The sequence below is a fragment of the Paroedura picta genome, chromosome 1 (genome assembly GCF_049243985.1).
Source record: "Paroedura picta isolate Pp20150507F chromosome 1, Ppicta_v3.0, whole genome shotgun sequence".
Taxonomy (NCBI): Eukaryota; Metazoa; Chordata; class Lepidosauria; order Squamata; family Gekkonidae; genus Paroedura; species Paroedura picta.
In genome coordinates, this window is record NC_135369.1 from 129,401,368 (window position 1) to 129,423,004 (window position 21,637).

The 21,637-nt window shown below is 40.2% G+C and overlaps 1 protein-coding gene across 1 annotated transcript; it reads left to right on the forward strand.

Moving 5' to 3' along the window:
• Positions 1-71: 71 nt before the first annotated feature.
• On the forward strand, positions 72-19,284 carry PNISR (PNN interacting serine and arginine rich protein). Its single transcript, XM_077303576.1, has 12 exons — positions 72-203; positions 5,140-5,248; positions 7,298-7,483; positions 10,061-10,287; positions 12,664-12,850; positions 13,466-13,656; positions 13,984-14,121; positions 15,011-15,110; positions 15,776-15,829; positions 17,030-17,200; positions 17,573-18,683; positions 18,935-19,284. Exons 2-12 carry the CDS (start codon positions 5,161-5,163, stop codon positions 18,960-18,962), a joined length of 2,481 nt encoding a protein of 826 aa, XP_077159691.1. The 5' UTR covers positions 72-203; positions 5,140-5,160; the 3' UTR covers positions 18,963-19,284.
• Positions 19,285-21,637: the final 2,353 nt, after the last annotated feature.

Here is a 21,637-nt window from a genome sequence, read left to right on the forward strand (position 1 = left end):
GTCTGCCATTACCAAAAATGGCCGCAGGGGCCGGCTAGGGGAGGCTCCGCTCCGCCTCCTCCAGAGCGAGTGACGCATTTTGCTGTTCCGGGTGAACGCCAGCAGGCGCCATTTTGTCTCGTCCGCGGAAAGCCAAGTGGGGGGAGACGGAGGCAGCCCTACAGCGGGAAGGGCCGCCGATCGGAGGGCAGGAGTGGGCGGGGGTGAGTAGCGGCGGTCCAGAAGCAGCGGCGCTGGCCTCGATCCCCGCCGCCGGAGGCCTCAGAGGCTGCGCCGTCTCTTGGGCGCCCGGAACGCACCGCAGCGCGAGAGCGGGGGGAGGGGCCGCCGTGTTTCCGGGCGCAGCGCGGGGGGGGGCCCTCTCCCTCCCCCTCCCCCCTTGAGGGCTTAGCAAGGGCCGCCCGGTCGCCGTGTGGATCTGAGAGGCGGCGAAAGCCCCCTTTTCCCGCTAGAGCCCCGACCCGGTTTTGCGCATGCGCCGCTGCTCGTTTAGGGTACCGGAGGAGCAGGTTGAAATGGGGCCCGTTATGGTCTCCTGCTGCGCATGCGCCCAGGTCGGGGTGGCCTAGCTGGTCTGTCGGGCGGGGCGGAGACATCCGGGGGCGGCCTGCCTGGAGCACCCCGGGGGCCGGGAAAATGCGGAGCTGCGCCTCTGAGGGAAAGTTCAGAGCGTGTCCCCTTAGTCCTCCTCGGGCCTGCCCTCTCCCCGCCCTCTGTATGTGGGGGTGAGGCTGACTTCCCTTCGCCGGTTGCTATGAGGAGGCCATGGAGACCATCCCTGTGCAACATTTTGGCGTTGGAAAGCGCTGTGCTTCTGTTAGTAGTTGCAGAATTCCCCGATTTCGTTCCAAAACCCTTGTTGTCAGTATAGTTTACATAAACTGGTTTACAATCTTGTTCAGTGACTTAACTTCGAACTGGTTCCATCTGACTCTATTAGGAAGCATGTACAGGAATGTGACCGCAATCTAGGAGAAGTAGTGAGATCTTCGTTTGTATGTGATGGTTGGTACTCGGTCTTTTAGTGTCACTAGCCTGCTTTTAAAATTATGCAATATCAGGACAACTAACAGGGATACATTTGAGGTTGGGATGGGCGATTGTCCTTTCTGTAATGATCTTTTCCTAAACTGGTGCAGCTTTAATGGCCCAGACTGGCCTCATTAAGCTGGTGCAGACATACCCAGACTGTCGCATTGATTGAATTTTGCCTGGCAACGATTAGCCATCAGTTATTTCTTGTTTTTAAAATAAAATTGATTTATGCCTCACCTTTCTCTCCAGTGCAGAGCTTATGTCATTATTCTTTTCTTCATTTTATCCTCATAACAACCCTGTAAGATAGGATGTGAGTGTATGGCCCAAGGCTACCCAGCAAGCTTCCATGGCAAAGTGGGGACTTGAACTTGGGTCTTCCAGAAACTAGTCTGACCCTTGTAACACTCTGGGCTAGAGAAATATGATGTGTTTGTTGCTTTTGATACTGCATTTTAATTTTACCGATCACACCTGTGCCTCACTCTATTTCAAAGCATTTTAAGGCACCGTAACTATTAAGTTCCTTGAAAGTTCCTGCCTTAGTTTCATAATTTTTTACAGCAGATGTTTAACAGTTTTGCTTTTTAAGACAGCCATTGGTGTTCCATAGTTATGGTGATGTTGCTTGTAGCTTGGGTGTCTGAACTATATCTTTGTGCTTAAAGAGTTCTTGGGCAATCAGCATTCCATGTATTATATCAGACCCACATCATCCTGTTGATAGCAAGCGTGTAGTAGAATTTTTGAAACTTTAGGTGAGTGTTCCGACATTAAAAAAAAGATTACAAACTGGAGCTTAAATGCTTGCACTTTTATTTCATGTATGATTCTCTTTAGCTGTTATGAAAGGCAGTCCTGTGCTGGAGAGTGCATTCCTTAAGCACTGGGGGCTCCTAAAAAATAAAATTAATCTTGCGCAAGCAGAAGTGCCTAGCACCAAAGGAAGTGTCCTCGCAGCAGCGAGTAGGCTCCACAATGCGGAACTAATGTGGAACTAATGTATAGAATCTCAGTCTAAATTTGATGGAATGGATGCATATTCCCTGTTACGGAGAAATGCAGGAATTATTTTAGTTAAAAAAAACTTTTAAAGCAATTGAAATAGTGGATGAAATGGATGAAATAGATATTTTAGGTTATGAACTTCTTGGAGCAGGTACCTTTTCCTCTCCTTTCGCCTTTTTGCTTGTGAAACTCTTTAAAGATACGCACATTGATGTTACAGTGTAAATAATTATTTTCCTAACAACAACAACAACAACAATAATAGTTGGTTCTTATATCTGCTTTTTTCTGCCAGAAGGAATCTCAAAGCGGCTTACAATCGCCTTTCCTTTCCTCTCCTCACAACAGACACCCTGTGAGGTGGGTGAGGCTGAGAAAGCCCTGACATCACTGCTCGGTCAGAACAGCTTTATCAGTGCTGTAGCGAGCCCAGGGTCACCAAGTTGGCTGCATGTGGAGGAGGAGCAGAGAATCAAACCCAGATTGCCAGTTTAGAAGTCTGCGCTCCTAACCATTACACCAAGCTCGCTCTAATAAACAGTGTCTGAAACTGTGCATCTTTACACTAAGTTCAATTCCTCAGGGTTTTTTTTTGGGGGGGGGGGTTGTGCATGTTTGAGACAAAGCTTGAATTGCCAGTTAAGATTTTTTTTCCTCACCATGAATTCTTCATGCCGAGCATTCTGTGAACTACATGACAGCTGTATTATCTGTCCAATCAATTTTTCAGGATGTCCTGAAGCCTTGAAAAATATTCCTATTGTAGTATTGTTTAAAAAGCAATCCAGACATATTAATGCCAGCTATTATCTATATTCTTTCTTTGCTTTCAATTTGTATGGCACCCTTCCCCAAGGGATCAGAATAGAAAGCAACAATTTTAGAAAACAGAAAATCCAATTAATGTTTAGAAACTAAAATTACCTCACATTTGTTTGTACTGTTCTTGACATCCAAAATGAAACAAGAATGTTTTGTGGTGTGTCTGAAATGTATTAAGGCTGAGGCTTTGACATCTAACACACTTGTCACCACATCTAACACATTTGTGCCTAGTTCTGCTCCATACAGGCAACTGAAACATGGAATGGAAAATTTTAGTTATATTAGATTTTTTTACCCACTGCTCCCAGCAAACTGGCTTGCAGCAGGCTACAAAATCTAAAACTCGACAATAAAATAAAAATGACCCCCCATACTAAACCCCATTCTTCCTACAATGACAGCACTACCCCCCACCCCCCATCTGTTCCAAATCTCCACCCCATCCAGTGCCTCAGGCTGTTAAGATGTAATAGGTTAAATGCCTGATGTCCCAGCCAGTCTGAGGCAGGGCCCCTGATCTTAACTGTCACCCAGCCTCAACCAAATGCCTGGTAGAAGAGCTCTGTCTTGCGGACCCTGTGGAACCGTGCAATCTCCGTCAGGGCCTTTAGCTCTTCCAGGAGCTCATTCTACCAAGTTGGGGCCAGGACTGAAAAGGCCCTGGCCCTGGTCAAGGCCAGGCACACTTCTCTTGGGCTGGGGACCACTAGCAGATTCATACTCGCTAAGTGCAAGGCCCTGTGGTGGGCATAGGGCAATAGGCAGTCCTTCAGCTATGTTGGGCCTAGACTGTGGATGGCCTTAAAGGTTAATACCAAAACTGTGAACTTGATCTGGGCCACAACTAGCAGCCAATGCAGCCAGCTCATCACTGGCTGGATATGGGCCCTCCAAAGTGTTTCCATGAGGACCTTAGCAGCTGCATTCTGCACCAGCTGCAATTTCCAGGTCAAGGACAGCCCAATTAGATCCCCACATGCATGGTCCTTCTGCATGTCAAAGGTGTTTTTTGTGCGTGAAAATGTTAATTTCCTTTGGTATCTCTGTTATTTACAGTGTTTTGCATAGAATTGGAAAGAAGTTGCCTTTTGTGATTTGTTAGCTTCTCCGTGAGAGGGTTTTATTCATTTTTGAAGCTTTATTTGAAATTTACTTTTGCTTCTCATTTTGAATTAAAGCTTTTCATGTTGCACCGCACGCTGATATTACAGTAGTAGAATTGTCACCTCAGATTGACAAAGTTCTGTCAAAGTATCTGTTGGGTACTTTTGACTATATCCAGGGATGTGCAAAAGGTGCCCTGAAACAGATGTATTTTTAGTATACTAGATTTAAAGCCCATTTTAATTGAAAATAAAATGGGCGCTAGATGCCATACGACCTGGGCCCGACTCCCAAAGGCTTCTGCGTAGGCCTGGACTGGGTCCGTGGGGCCGCAGAAGCCTTAATCGTCCTCCCCCCAGCGGCTGACAGAAGGCTGAAGCGGGGCCAGGGCTGGATTGGGGGGAAGCGGCCTACCTGTCTCCAGCGGTGTTGGGTCCTCATGGGCTGGGAGCTGCGGGGACGCTGGTTGCGGGCAGGCCTGAGGCGGCCAGCCACATGGCGCGTCATGGGAGTGGCGGCCAAGGCGGCGGGCCCCGGCGGCGATGGTGAGGAGAAGGCGGCGGGCCCCGACAGCGAGGGTGAGTTAGCGGCAGCCTTCTCCCGGCCACAGGAGTGGCCTCGCCGCTCTAGCAGTTGGGAGAAGGCAGAGTTGGGCGGGTGTGCGGGTGGAAAGGAGCAGGGCCGCCGCGTCTTTGACGCAGCGGCCCTGCCCCTTTCCCTGCATCAAGGCGGAGGCAATGGCGGCCAAGGAGGCAATGGGGAGGCGCGCGTTAAAATAATTTTTTTGCAAATACATGTTTATCTGCTTTGGTGATTTTGTGTGTGTTCTGTTATTTGCAGAGAGTCATTGTTGAGTGCATAATAGCTATGGTCCAACGCAAAACTGAGTAGGCCATTGACATTGTATATTTCCAGGGTAGAAAAGAGGCATGATGGTAAAGCTGTGAATTGAATTCTTACTGGCATGTTGGTGTTTCTGAACTCTACATGAAAAGGGGGGGGGGGAACCAGAAGCACTATTTAAAAAAAAACTTTTGGAGTAGCTAATTATTTTTAATTCCAATGAAACCCTTGCTTTGCCTCTTAAGGAACTAAATATCAGCTGTGTGCAGTTGAATGACATAGAGCTCTACTCAGCTGTAAAATGTTATTTTTGATCAAATATAGATTATATATAAAGAACTAAAGATGTGGGATCAAGGTGGGCAACCTTGGCAACAGTGGCCTTTGAACCAGCAACAGTGGATGCAGTCATTTCAGCACCAGCAAGATCCAAGTAAGTAAATAGCTATAAGAATGCTTTTGACAGGGAAATTTGCACAGTGATCTGAATTATATGCACTGGATGAGGATTCAGTCATGAGCTATGAGAAGGCTGTGTGCCATGGATTAAAAAAGAATAGTGAAAAATCTGACAAATGTACTTCTTAGTTTTTCACTTTCTTTTTTTAATCAACAGGCAGGTTGGAAATATGATAATTATATCATTATTTAAAATGTTCCAGAGAAATTATACTTTTGCTACAGTGTATATTCAGGTGGCCAATAAAAAAAGAAAATATAAAAAAGGCCAAGGACCTTCTCTAAAGCAAGGAGTAAATGCTTGTATATCACAAATAATTTCTGATGGCAGAAGGATTTCCATCATAGAACATGACATATGCACTTCTCTTGGGCTGCATCCCAAAATACCTTCTGAAGTGCTCCACCACAGCGTTTCAAGGAGTAATTTTGGCTATAACAGGTGGATAGGTGAGAAAATCATGTTGCACTGACAGAAATATTTACATCAACGTCCTGTGGGATTCAACTGCCTGTTGAAATAATAAATAAAAATATATCTGTATTTTGGTGTACCTACATTGAACACCTGAGGAAGAGAAAGGGTTTGCATTGTGAACTAGCAAGTAGGAATGGCAAGGAGGGTTCCATCTTGCCCAAACATCCATTTGCCCTTGGAAAGAAAGTCTTCCAAGTCAAGCATCTTGGCGGTATCAAGTATATATAAATTTAGCAGTGCTTTCCCATGGCATTACTCCTGCATATTCAATAAACCTGCCTAGGTGCACTGGAAGAATATTTCAGTTAGGAAACCTTTGAAGCAACTTGCTGCATGAACAGACGTTATGAGAAAAAATCTAGTGATTCTTGAGGAATGAGTGAACTAGATTAGTGGTCTGTGATGCAATAATTGGAAGGCTAAGCCAAAGAAGGTGCCTTTGTACAGTTCCCTATAATTTATACTCTGCTTTTGCAAACCTTAACATTGTTTGGTTTTATTATTGGTCATGAGAAATTTTACATGAATGTCTTCCTCTGCTAACAACATACAAAAGAGAAGATTAATGGTGGTGAATAGTTGGAAAAACTGTGTGATTGCAGAAAGATACCCTCCTGCTGAAGTGCCTTCTGCTTTTATCCTCAGCCTACAACATTTATATCCTATGTCTGTTTTTTCTTTATGTGCAGCACTTTGAGCACTTCAAGTGCTACACAGAAGTTTATTAATATTAGGGATAGGGATGGGCACGAACTGGCTCAGGAGCCAAAATTCAGCACAAACTTGGTCCACTTCATAGCACCCAAACCAATGTTTGGGGAAAGCAATCTTCCCCCTTTCTCCTGGCCATGGTCTGAACTGGCTGATTCAGGGAAATATCAGCCCTTGAATCGAAACAGAATTTTTAGGTTCGTGCCCACCCCTAATAATATTACCATGAAGTGATAAACTGTAGGGGCATTGCAATAGTCAGTCTTCCATGACCTATTAATTTTGATTCCCTAAGTGTGGGCATTTCTTTTAAAAACAGAGTTTCACTAAAGAGGCAGAGAAAAGGTACAGTGAAAGCTGGGTACATTAAAATCAGTGAGAAGAGTTGCCTTGGATTCTCACGGTGGATTTTGGGGTTATGATCCTTCACAAACAATAATGTTAATTAGTATTTCAGTTCATATATTTTTTAAAAAATTATTTTGTAAGTTGCTCCAGGTAGATTCTTAGAGAGCCTGCATAAAAATGTTTCAAGACATAAATATGGTTGTTCGGTTTAATTTGTTTAATTGTGCTACTCTAATAATTATTAGCGGGATAATATATCTGCAATGGAAATGTGTATGGTTAACAAGTATTGCAGTTTACTTATATGAGAGAAGAAAATAAATAGCTCATGTCCTGGTTAATGTGTTAAAATGAATGGAAGAACAGTTTAAAAAATCATTTTCATTTCTTGCATGTGAATTAGCTACTATTTCTATGGACATAGCAGATGTGTCTTCCTGATTCTGCCATAAAAATTTGTATGCTGAAATATAATTTTAATTCTAGGCCAGATTGACTGGGCTGCCTTAGCTCAAGCATGGATTGCTCAACGAGAAGCATCAGGGCAGCAAAATGTAGTGGAACAGCAAGGAATGATGCCAAATGGCCAGGAGTTGCCTGGAATGGAATCTGGTCCAAACAACCATGGTAATTTCCAAGGAGATCCGAACTTCAACAGAATGTGGCAGCCAGGTGTGTTTTTTTTTAATACTTCAGCTTTTGGAGTTAAACAGTTCCATGCCCATATCTTCCCAATTAGACAAAATCCTTTGAACAGAATTTTGACAAGAAGCGTTCGGTATTTCTCTTTGATTAAGTATGGGCTGGAATCCAAGCACTCTTTGCTCCCTGATTCCTGTGAATCTTTGTGGTGGGAAATAATGCGGAAGATATTGTCATGATGTGTTAGTGACAGGCTTTTATCTTTTCTCACATCATATAGATATATGTTTCCTCCACATCATATAGATATGTTCCCTCCATTTTGCATGAGTCTAGATATAAGCCTTTTAGCTGTCCTGCTCTCTTGCCGAAACACAGCTGTAAGCAGCGAGTATTGCTCATATGTAAACATGCTTATCTAAACCTTTTGAACTTGGACACAGGAAGCTGGATGAAGATTCGCATGAGCTCAGCTTGTTAAAAACAGGTGGTGCGTTATAATTGGGAGACTTCAATAGCCTCTATTTTTATTATGACGTATTGGGTAGTAAGAGGACCCCCCTTTGTTTAGGTTTTTAGCTTGAGCTTAAAAAGTAGCTGTTAGCTGGACACTAGGAGCTCTGTGTAGTTCAGGCCCAGATGCTGCACTTACCTGGCCAGGGGTCGCAATTTCTGCTGCTGACCAGGCTCCCAGTAGCTGATTAGAAATTAGAAACTGCTTAATTAGGTGACTATGAAAGGCTGCGATTTGGTATGATGCTGATTGATGTAACTGTGAAAATCTGTGTTGTAATTGCTTGCTAATTATAATGAATAAATCACGGCTACCTCTACACCTGGGGAGGAAAGCTATGGCAAATCTAGACAGCATCCTAAAAAGCAGAGACATCACCCTGCCAACAAAAGTGCGTTTAGTCAAGGCTATGGTATTCCCAGTTGCAATGTATGGCTGTGAGAGTTGGACCATAAGGAAGGCCGAGTGTCAAAGAATTGAGGCTTTTGAACTCTGGTGCTGGAGAAGACTCTTGCGAGTCCCTTGGACTGCAAGGCGAACAAACTGGTCAGTCCTAGAGGAGATCAGGCCTGACTGCTCTTTAGAAGGCCAGATCCTGAAGATGAAACTCAAATACTTTGGCCACCTCATGAGAAGGAAGGACTCCCTGGAGAAGAGCCTAATGCTGGGAGCGATCGAGGGCAAAAGAAGAAGGGGACGACAGAGAATGAGGTGGCTGGATGGAGTCACTGAAGCAGTAGGTGCAAACTTAAATGGACTCCGGGGAATGGTAGAGGACAGGTAGAGGTCGCGATGGGTCGGACACGACTTCGCACATAACAACAACAACCTCTACACCCCTGTGCTTATTGCTTTCAAATCCTAATAAAAGAACCATTGGCCACTTTGATCCATCAAGACATACCCAGGGATGACTGTTTAGGTCCAAGCCAAATATTGGAATAAGGTCCAAGCCAAATATTGGACCATTGAAATGCTTTTTTGCTTGGAATTTTGTAGCCCTGAGTTTATAGTACTGCATTTGATTGTATTATAATCAGCGGTTGATAAAGGAAGAATTTAGAGTCGTGTGCCTGCAGCTTATGTCACCCACACATGCCAGCAACACTAATGCCAGCCCCAGTGCTCTTTAAGAATCAAATGTGCATGCCACTTAAAGCAGCACAAGTACTTTTTGTTGTTTCCATGTTCATCCTTCATCCTGAAAACAAGCTTATGTTCATCTTAAAACTAATATCAGAATTGCATTGTGGGATTGATTTCAACAACGCAAGCCTGTTGGCACCCTCAACATCTGATGCTTTCTCAGTTAAAATTGAGCCATTTTTCATATTTGTAAACCAGGTTTTCAGATCTCTTTCCTGGGGAGAGGAAGGTTTAATAAGGTGAATATAGGTAAAAAGTGGCTCCATCGCTCAAGTGTTCAGTCTCACACTGAGTGTGTTTTCTTCAACTTCCTTTCTGAGATCTAGTGGTTAATAAAAGCACTGAGGGTTTTTTTTATAGTGGACCATTGATCCTTATCACAGAGTGTAAATTGTTAGCCTGGAAACATTTTGCCTGAAACGTCTTCAGGTTTAACACTCTGTCCCTTGTGTGATGTGCTATCACAATATACGCTCACTGAGAAACTACCCTTGAAGTATGTTTCAGGCTCCCACCTTCTTAAATATGTTATGATAGGACGCAAGTCAGACTGGACAGGGAAAGGATTGAACTGAAGTTCTTCAATAGGCTCTCCCTGAGAGCCTGTTGCCATGACATGCTAATAAGGGAGGGATAGGGTCTTAAAGGACTTACAGCTATACTATAGATAGAAGCACCATTCTTCCCTACCTTAGTTTTGTCGTGTCTCTTTTCCATGTCCATAATGAATAAAACATATAATGCAGTAGAAAAGAGTGAAGGCTCTTCCTGAGTGTTTCAGTCTGTTTAGGTATTATGAGATGATAGTCTATCCTGGAATAGTGCGTTCTGGGATTTATTATATTTCACTTCCGTGTTTGTAAAAGAGACTTGATTTAGGCAGTTTAAAGGAAGAATATGTTAACTTTTAAAATGTTTTATTAACACTGTGTTTGAATCCACAACAGAATGGAGCATGCCCCATCAGCCCCCTCATCCACCTCCAGATCAGCCGTGGATTCCTCCAGCTCCGGGCCCAATGGATATTGTTCCTCCATCTGAAGACAGCAACAGTCAGGACAGTGGGGAGTTTGCCCCTGACAACAGGCATATATTTAACCAGAACAATCACAACTTTGGGGGACCGCCACCTGATAACTTTGCAATGGGGCCAGTGAACCAGTTTGACTATCAGGTGAAACATATTTGTTGCTTAAATGTTGTAAACAGGCAGAGTCCCTTCCGTGGAAGTGTTCCTCTAACGCCGGTTTTCAGCAGAGTCTACAACAAAGTCTGTTGTTTGCTCAGATACAGTTTGACATTCTTCAAAACTCATGCATCATGAGGATGCTTTATAGTGTGATTGTAAGATAAGACTAATCCTTTTATTAAAAATAGCTATTCCAAATGATTACACTTTTGTATAATAATTAAAACAGTCTCCTGGTTTCCAGGGCATTATGCAGCATGATGAGTCTTATGTGCCAGGCGAAAGTATTAAAATCATGAAGACAAAATACTTACATACACAAACCAATGAACTGTGATAAGGAACTACCTATTGAGGAAGATAACTTGGATATCTGTAGATCTTTTCTATCTCCAAATGGTTTGCTTCTGTGAATAAAGAAGACTTTATGCCCACTATTTAACTTTTGGAAACAAGTTATGTACAGTGTGTCTAGAGAAGAATGTCTTACAAAAATCCTGCACCTAGACATACACGCTTGAGTCTTTGTGAAATCAGTAACTGCAGAAATTGTAGTCACCAGTGTGTAACTACAGAGTTGTAGCCAGGAATGCCAGCTCAGCCATTTGTGCTGGACAAGAAGCATCCATGTTTGGAAAAATGTACCCATTTACTTCAGTGGAGGAGACAATACTACTATGCATTTTCCTTTGGGTATGCAGATTGAAAGGACCCGGCAAGGACCCCTTTTCACACAGTTGCTGTGCTTGCCTTTGAGACAGTTTATTCTGTCCATTCATTTCAGGGGTACTTAAATGTGCCTGATTTTTTTTCTGGAATGTCACTTAGAATATTAGTGCTATACAGGTATTAAGTGGTGTTTGTTAGACATGTAAATAGTTCAGGTTTTGCTCTTGGTTAGTGAACAATAAACATCACTGGAGAAGACTGAAGCCTTCATGTGGTTTTCTATGTTTCTTTCCTGTTTTAAATTTTTGATCTCTACAGAGTTAGTAGAACTGTAAGCTAGCTCTTTCTGAGCCTTGTATAACTTAAAATTATAAGTTTAAAAAAGGCTACAAACCTTGTAATTAATAAATTGATCAGGTTAATCTTTATAGCTTGATGGGTATATAGCCATGTATACCTACACATATCTTCCAGATGTCATATGAAATATGAAAAAGTGTGGACCGGCCTCCTCATAAATTTTCCCTAAGATTAGCTCTCTTTATAATTGAACCTACAATGATTTAATAACAATAACTGCTAAACTGATAGTATCCAGTTGAAAATACATGTCATGAATGTGGCTATTCCACACTCCAAGTGGAACTTGGAACTTCCTTAAGTCATTGCTATTTTGGTATGTTGACAGTAATAGGAATTCCTATACATTAGGTTACCAAAATTGATTGAAACAAAATAACTAGATGGTCATTCCTTTCTTTCTTTTGATGTAACTGAAGTTTAGGACAAAAAACAAATGTCTGTTTAATACAATTAGGTAATTAATCAATTAACCAGCATAATCCTTTGAAAATATCAACATAAGGTGATTCTTACCTAGTTCTATCTCAGTAAACAAAATATATTCCTAACACTCTTTCTTAACACTCAGTGCTGGCAATAAGATGAGGTAGTTTTTTTTTGGTCTTCACAGAGGCCATATGCTACATTCAGATTTTAATATAAATTATGTATTCAATATGTATTTGTTTGAAAACCACTTGGTAGTGAAGTTTCAACGTCCTGTACTTGCTGAAGCTTGCCCTCAGCTGTATACCAGAAGAGTGACAATTCATTTATATTATACTTAAAGTATTTGCATATTCTCCTGCCCAGGCAGATTACCATAGTGGAAAAATTAAAATGGTTAAACATGTCTTGATTACTTGAAATGATTAAAAGGGTGGGATGCAAAGAACCATGCTGTTACACCAGTGTGTCAAAGGACAGTTTGGGCTTGTGGTTCTTGAAGGCAAACTCAGTACTGCTTTCTCTCAGAGCAGAACAGGGATCCTTCTGTTCAGAGGGGGAGTACAGAAATCCACTGGACATTCACAAGCCCTTGAATATGCCTGAAGTAGCTCTTGAGTCAAGCTAGGGCTTTCAAATTTTAAAAGCTTGGTTTTTAACTCCACAGTAGAAAATGAAAGCCACTGCATTTATTTATTAGATTAGAAGATTAGATTTCTATGCTGCCCCTTCCGTATAAGAAGGTTTAGGGAGGTTTACAACATAAAAAGAAACAAGCAGTGGATTTTCTCTGTGCTTGGATTTCTGTTCTTTCGACTGCACTTTCTGCGGACAGGCCCACTTGTTAGGGTTAGGGAATGATAGCACTGATTTGAAAGAAAATGAACTTCATTACTCTTTCAGCATGGGGCTTCTTTTGGTCCACCCCAAGGTGGGTTTCATCCACCTTACTGGCAGTCTGGACCCCCAGGGCCTCCAGCACCTCCAGCACCACCTGCACCTCCTCAGAATCGAAGGGAAAGGCCAGCATTCAGAGATCGTCAGCGTTCCCCTATCACATTGCCGGTGAAACAGGAGCCGCCTCAAATTGGTATGTATTCATTATGCACGCTTAATTGCTTGTCCCTGTAACTAGTTCTGGAATAGGAAGGGAAAATATGTCTTGTGTAAAATCCTGGATGTAGCCTGAACTCAAACTGACATTTATGAGTTTTGTGTATGGGGGCATGTGATTTGCGTTAATTTTACATATGATTCCTCTGATCTTCCAGCTTGCCAGTAAGATCTGTGGGCTGCATCCGGCCAACAGTGTGCATCACCAATTATGTGAAAAATTCTGTATCAAAGTTTCAAGGAATTGCTTAACTTTTACACTGCCAGCTGGACATGTGCTGAACATAAAGTTTGTGGGGAAGTGCAAGAGGTGAAAATGGAAGGTTGCTGAACTTGTCCCATTTCTTATGCTCTGCCTCACCACCTGGTCATGGAGACCCATAGGGAAAAATTTCCTGCCCATGTACTTTATATGACTGCAATGACAAACAGCCCCTTTCCCTCATGTTTGCTGCCCCAATATCTCTTGTTGGCTTAACTTCAGTCGTTTTTTTTAAATCCTCTAAAAAGTCAATGTGTGATTATTATAATCTGTGTCTATACTGCTCATAAGCAGATATCTGTTAACCACCTTTCTTTTGTGATGATTAAGATGCTGTTAAACGCCGAACTTTACCTGCTTGGATTCGTGAGGGACTAGAGAAGATGGAACGAGAAAAGCAGAAGAAGTTGGAGAAAGAGAGAATGGAACAACAGCGTTCTCAGCTGTCTAAGAAAGAGAAGAAGGAAAATGTGGAACCAGGAGAAGAGGATGGGCCTCGGTTACCCCAGAAAAGTAAATTTGTAAGCGGAAACCTTTCTTCATAATAGTTAGAATTTTATACTTTAAATCTGTGTGCCAAGTTAATAGATACATATTTACTGAGAAATTAGCTACTGTTGGTAAGCAGTAGTAGTGATGGTAGCAACTAATCATGTCTTTCACAGCTGCTTAGCAGTTCTCTGATTATTGTCATGAAAGGTAACGGATACAAAGGAATTTGAAATTATTAAAACTATGTAGAAATGTGCTGTTTTTTCTATCAGTTTGAATTGCTTGGGTATGAACACCTGAACATATTAGCATCTTGAAAACTTTTAACCCCACTCTTTTTTTGGGGGGGGGGATAGGACAGTGATGATGAAGATGAAGATCTTGATAATGTAGAGGCTACAAGTAGTGGTAAAGTCAGCAGAAGTTCATCTCCAGCTCCACAAGAGGAGCAAAGTGAACCAGAAATGACAGAGGAAGAAAAAGAGTTTCAGATGGTATGGATAAGTTTGGGACAAATTTATTAGCTGTATTTCTATGTAAGATATTTAAAGTTTGCATTCTCCATAAGATGATCTCAAGGCTTAAAAACATAAAGTTCCCCTTTAATTCCAGGACACAAATCAAGTTGTAGCAAAGATTGCTTGGTACATGTTAAGCTGTACAAATGCTTCTGTGACTTGATTCTGCTTGAAGAATTATTAGTAACTCTTAAGGCTAGAAAGGAATTGAAAGCTGTGTGTTCAGCTTGTTGCAGCATTCATTTATAAGTCTTTTGAACTACATGTGCAGCCACAATTTGGCTACATGTCCATCTTGACTTCTTGAGCTTTTTTGCCATTTAGATGCTCAGTTTGGGGGTACAACAGATTACAAGCCTGAAAGATGTGAATAGTAATGCAGCATAGCTCAGGTTAGCAACTATGCCTAACAGTAAGCCATTAATAAGAATACACAAACACACCAGTTCCCTAATGCTATTTGGCATAAAACTGCCTTTACCTTGGCCTCTCAATACCAATAGAAATGTGACAACATGAGTCTCTCTAAAAAAGAATTCTGTTAATTCATTGCTTCTTCTGAGAAGGCTATTTTGCACTAGCCATAATAAACGCCTCAGATAGTGGAAACTCTCTGGCATATTCCCATTGACTTGTTCAGGTTAAAAATGGCAGTCTTTTTAAAGTCCAGCTTGCTTTGATAATTGCCACTTGGTGTTATGTCTATGGAGAGTATATGAGCTTTCATGAAGTAAGTCTAAATGTGATGCTTTGCTCAGAAGTTTAAGAAATGTTATGGGCATTGTGCTTTTTTTTTTAACCTGAAGTATTAAAGGGAACTGTACTCGTTGGGAATTTGAACTGTTTTATATTTAAAATTGTTCAGATGTTGCTGACAAAAATGCTGCTGACAGAAATTCTCCTAGATGTCACAAATGAAGAAATTTATTTTGTGGCTAAAGATGTCCATCGAAAAGCAATAAAAGGTATGCTTATGCTTTCTATTAATTTCATTAGATATCCTTCTTTTTGCATGTCTTACAACATTTTAAATCCATAGTTTCTGTACCTAAAATATATCTAAATGTAAGGGAGAGAATTTGCAAGAACTCAGATTTAATAATCATATACTGTTGTTCTGTGCAGTGTATTGTTCTGTGCAGTGTATTGTGAATTCAGTTATTCCATTTTCTTGATAGAATTCATTTATTTTAAATTAATGTGACATTTTATGTTAAATGGTTTTCTGATAGCATTTTAGTTCCAATATAACACAGCAAAAGGCAAGCTTAAATTAATTTGCTTTCACTGTTAGCCAGCTATTGTATTAACAAGAAAGGTAACTTTATATCATATAGCTGTATGTAATTAATACTTTGATGGGTGCAGATGATATTCTCTGTGAAACATTTATAACTAAAGAACGATTTTTTAAAAAAGCTATCCGCTATTAATTCACAGTTTAATTTTCTAAACATTCAGGGCCAGAAAAATGACTGGGGTTTTCAATGGATGATACGCTTTTAATGTTTTTTCTCTCCTCCACAAAACAGCAATAGTAGTAGATTTAACAATACCATAGACTCTCATGACTATGAAATCGTGGCTATTTGTGTTAACATGTTGTTCCTGTTGTTGATGTGATACAAAGCTCCTGCAAAACAGCTGGCACAGTCCAGTGCATTGGCTTCCCTCACTGGCCTTGGTAAGTATGTTGCTGGTTTTGAGAGGGGCTTAATGGGGAGATAGCTAGCTCTGCCTTGAATTTCTTAATGTGTTTTGAAAAACTAGATTACAATCACTCAAAATGCATTGGGCAGATCCATGAGAATTTCCATGTATCCTAGAGAGGGAAAACACATCTGAAACTTGTGAAATTGTGCAGTAGCATTCTTCCTTCTGTAAGCGTATTGTACGCTGGCCCTCTGAAGTAAACTTCTTTTTAAAACTTTTGCCTGATGAGTTATGTGTTAACTAAAAGATGATGTCGTTTAAGGAATAATTTGTTTTGAATTCAGCTTCGTTACTTTCTGTCAGTCTTCCATTGTATATTGGTATTCTTTTAAACAACAACAACACACACAAAAAATCATACCAGCATTTTGAGTTGTCATACCCAGCACTTAATTCAATAGTGCAGCATGCTGGATGTGAAATTCAGAAATTGGATTTGAAGATGTAATATTTTAAACAGTGTTGTTAACATGTCAGTGTAATGCCAATAGTACAGTTGTTATTTTGTGATACTAAATAAATATTTTGACCACTGGTGATGAGCTCATTTGTGTGAGATTAAATGCATTTTGTAATCAAATATAAAGAGTAAGAGGACTTGGAAAAGAAAGTAAAAATGCTTCTGTTTCAGATGATAAGATTACTTTCTACCAGTCTGTTACTTTTTTCAGATCTGTCTTTTGGGGGAAGAGAAGTCCATTCCTGTTCCATACCTGTACATTTTAGTGTACAGCCTTTTCTGAACAAGAGAAAATTGATTGGCATTTAAACCCTAGATATTGAAGCTGGCTGAAACTTCAGTATATGACTCAGAGAAAGGTCTTAAGCACTACACTCCTGCGAATAGGCTATTGTGGATATTTAGTGAGCATTTGAAATTGCTCCGCAAGGAGCTTTTTTTAAACCTATAGGTGTAGAGAAAAATATGCCATTGTAGCAATTGCTTGATGGAAAACATGCAAGCTATTCTGGAAGATGTAAAACTGAACAGCCATTCAAATGTGTGGGCCTTGAACACTCCAGTCAACCAGCATTGGCACTTCCTCCAGAATAAGTGGCTTCTTCAGTGAAGAAGTGAAAGAAGGGCAATATACTTTCCTCTTTGCCCTGCAGAAGTATTAAGAACCAGAATTAATCTTTCCTCGTGATAGACTAGGCTTTATGCACGCAGGTGGACTGGGTGGTTATGGATCAGGAGACAGTGACGACGAAAGAAGCGACAGAGGCTCTGAGTCATCCGATACTGATGATGAGGAACTGCGACACAGAATCAGGCAAAAACAGGAAGCATTTTGGAGGAAGGAGAGAGAACAGCAACTATTGTTAGAGAAACAGTTAGAAGGTAGGGCAAATGTTTGCTTCAGGTGATGACATACATAGTACTTCTGGTAGAGAAAAAGCAGCATATAAGAACCAACTCTTCTTTTAGTATACTGCCTGCTTTAATAAATGATTTATTTTTAACTAAAAATCTTTGTATACTTGCCTCTACCTCTTATTAAAATAGATCCATATTAATATTATCATGATGTCATGGATGTATACTGAGAAGTAAGCCCAACAGACTTCGAAGTAACTGGTGGGAATATCATAAAAGGATTTAACTTATTATTATACAATTTATGTTATTGGGTTCAGTATGGACTTTTTGGGTCTGTGAAAGCTCTTTACTTAAAATTACTGCTTGTGTTTTTTATTATTTGTATATTTGCAGAAGAAAAACTCCAGAATGAGAAGATGGCAAAAGAGATGAGTGAACTCACCAGTAAAGAGCAAAGCAGCAATTTGCCACCAGAGGATGTGAAGCAAGAGGAGGAGGAGGTGTTCAGTGAAAAGAAAAAATCCCCCAAAGAAACAACACCAGAAGTTGAACCCAAAAAAGAAGTTAAAGAGAGAGAGAGATCAGGAAGGAGTAGGTCCAAAAGCTCAAGCAGTGGTAGCTCAAGCGCCAATAGTAGAAGTAGCAGCAGCAGCAGCAGCAGCACAGCTTCTAGTTCATCCTACAGCAGTAGCTCAGGCAGTAGCCGCAGCTCTTCACATTCTTCCTCCCCCAAAAGAAAAAAGAGACGTAGTCGCAGCAGATCACTTTCACATAAGGTTAGGCGCAGTAGGAGCAGGAGCTATTCACATAGAAACAGGAGGGAGAGGAGCAGGAGTAGGGGCAAGGTAAGAGAAAGGAGAAGATCTAGTAGACATAGGAGTATAGAAAGAGGGGAGAGGAGACGAAATCGCAGTCCTTCTCATGACAGAAACTGGGAGAGGCGTAGAAGCAATAGTCATTCAAGGGATAGACTGACTAGCCATTCCACTCGCAGTGGGAGTAGAGATAGACGTAAAAGTGAGGACCAGAGTAAAAGTGTCAGTGGAAACAGGCACAAACACAGTCATGATATGAAAGTTCAGGAAAGGAAGAAGGAGCGCAGTAGAAGCATAGAAAAAGATAAGAAAAAGAACAGGGAGAGGGAGAGGGACCAGGAGAAACGCAAAGAAAAACAGAGAAAAGAAGAAAAAGACAGTAAAGCCAGCAACCACGATGAGAGGTTAAAGAGGAAAAGAGATAGTGAAAGAACTGTGTCACACAGTGATTCAGTGTGTGCAAAAATTGTAAGGCATGATTCTAGGCAGGAAAGCAAGAGAAGTTCTACCAAAGAGAGCAAAAAGCATTCAGGTTCAGAATCTAGCACAAGAAGTAGTTCAGAGTCACCAGGTAGCATCAAAGAAAAGAAGCCTAAGAAATCGAAGCATAGTCGGTCACGGTCTGTGGAGAAATCTCAAAGGTCTGGTAAGAAGGCAAGCCGCAAACACAAGTCTAAATCACGATCAAGGTAGTATTATTTTAAGTTTCTTATTTGATTTATGTATTTATTTGAATTTCTGTTCATCATCATGCCTGCAGCCTATATATTTTTACAAATTAAGCTAACCCCTTTAAGTTATTTGGGAGGGGGGGCATTTAGGATTGCATTTTTCGTAAAAGAAGAAAAGATAATGATAAATCCTGAAGTGTGTGTAAGTGTGAGTGTAATTTTGATTATAGTTGTTCTGTTTAATTTTCCCCCTTCTCTTTATTTTTCAGATCAATGACTCCTCGTCGTAAGCGCTGAGGAATGATATGGCGCTAGTGATAAATTTTAAAATTCCATGAGTTTTTAAGGGCTTGTCTCATTATAGAGGCACAATTGTGGCTACATAGGTGAAAGCGGAACCTCTTTTTTAAAAACAAAAGATCTGTAAATAGCTGTATTTTTTGGAAATGCTGCTCGAAGTTAAGTACTTGTTAGGATTTCTTTGTACTTCACATTTTTCAAAAACGGTAGTCCTTACTTAGAATATAAAACATGCCATTCTCTTTCAGCAGTAATGTTCTTAATTGCTATTGAATGTATTGTGATGTCAATAAAATTCTTTAGTTCATTTTTGTTTAAATCCTTGCATTTTAATTTATTTTAAATTACGTAATTTTTACAAGGCATTTTTGTTTTGTAAAATTATTTATAGTACATGTGACTTTTAACAGTGTTAAGTTTCAACCTTGGATAAATTAAGGTCAATCCCTGGGTACAGAAATTGTTGAGAATAATTTGTAGGGATTTTTAAAGTCTTGAAACATCATATACTATGTGTGAATAAAATGTGGATAATACTAAATGTAAAGCATACTTGGTCAAGCACAAATAGCAATGAAGTGCACGTAACCAAACATATGTAATGTCAGTTTGTAGCTTTGGAACTCTATTCCTCAATATCTACTTCTGTTTTCAGAAGCGCAGTCTGGAGGATTCATACTGCTAGATAAGGAAGATTTTTTTACTGAGTTCATTTTATTGGTATATATAACTATTGCATTAGATATTAAATTATCTTTGTGGTACACAAATATATTAAACATAACTAGGTCTTCTAATCTTTATTAGAATCAGAATTACATTTTTAAAAGATTTTTCTTGACAACATACTAGGCTGGAGATAGCCTTTTGGCTGATTTTTTTTTTGGCTTTATTTTTAAGTGAGCTCCTGACAATCAGGATACTACAATCTGACCCTTCCAAGTAGATGTGCACATATGTTATGACTTGTGCAAGAGGTTTAGGATGATAATTGAGGTGTTCTGTTGGAAGACTTTTGGGGGTTGGTTATTTAAACAGTGTTTTTACTTAAGCTAAAAGAAATGCTAGCTAAGGCTGTACACTTACTTGAATTACTTGAAACTAAAGCCTTGTGAAGTAATTGGCCTTCCTTCTGAGTAAACCTGCATAGGAATGAGCACAACAAAATTCTGTACCCTAGAATTTGATTCCCCTCCCATGTAAACTACTATTGGATGAAAAAATGAACTCTAAAGAAACAATACACATGTTTTTAGAGAAGTAATGGATCTTAGAAGAATGGCCTCAAAAAGAAGATACCTGGGAATCAGGTGTTAGAGCTTTTTTCACTTGCTTTAAAATTAACTACTGAGGAATACAGCTTTCCATAATCTACTGCATTAATAGAAATCTGGGATTAAAAATGTTTAATAAACAAGATTGTGCATGAAACTTTTTTTATATATATAGTCTACCAGCCAGCTTTGTCACTTCCTGTATCTCTGGACATTGCATTTACTTTCACACAAGTGCACTGGATCTGGATAACAATTGTATGCCAATAAACAGAGCATACTTTTTGATCTTTTAACAATTTATAGATCTTTGAGCTGTAATTAATATATATATGACACACACATAAAAACACTAAGCTTGACATTTTCATATTTTTATTTTGTAAAGCTAGAGCCCCCATTCTCAGTGTTTTTTTTAAAGAAAAGGTATCCGTTTCAAAGCTTCCCACACTTAAATTGTCAATTCTTTATCTTAAATAAACTAAGCTTGCAATTATTTCTTAGTTAATTATATAATAATGATATACTATAAAAGACACAGTCTTCATTTTTTAAAGGAATGTGATCATAAGTTTAAAAGAATGAAGTATGGGAATCTCCATTTTTCTTATATTCAGACTTAAAAGGCTGGGGTGGCATGTTACATTTTCCTTCAGAAACTACTACAAGTTGTGTGTTCGTGTATATGTGTGTGCTGTCATTCCCTACTGAATCATTTCCCTGTCCTTGAAAGATGCCATTGCATAGAGGAAAGAAAAGTCCACAATGTAAATCACTAGGATGACATCCAAGAAGCAAGGCATAGGACTTGAATTGCAGAAATTTGAATCAAAGCTGGGAGTGCTCCCAGATAAATGTGCATAGGGTTGTGGTTTTAGTAAACCATAGCAAAATAAAAGGGACAATCAAGATACAAGGTTGAGATTTTTCTTCATAGTGCAACACGAGAATATTCAGTTTCCCCTTACACTTTCACAGATACCTCACTTATTTGGGTTAAGAAAACCTTTTGATACTTTGAGGAGTTAATATCCAAGCTACTTATGAAACTCAAGAGTGTCAGTGTAGAATTAAAAGGTTTCTTAAGAATCATCAAATCTTGGAAACTAAGCAGTGTTAGATTTGGTATTTGGACAGAAGGCCGTGAAGTTAGTTCAGGGTTGCGATGCAGAGGCAAGCAATAGCAAGCCACCTGAATGTCTCTTGCCTCGAAAGCCATAGGTTGCTATAAAACAGCTGTAACTGGATTAATATACATTAGGGTTGCCAGCTGTGGGTTGGAAAATACATGGAAATATGGGGGGGGGGGGCTTCAATAGGGTATAAAGCCAGTTAGTCCATCTTCCAAATTGCCACTTTCTTCTAAGTGTTACCTGGAATTAGTTGTAATAGCAGATC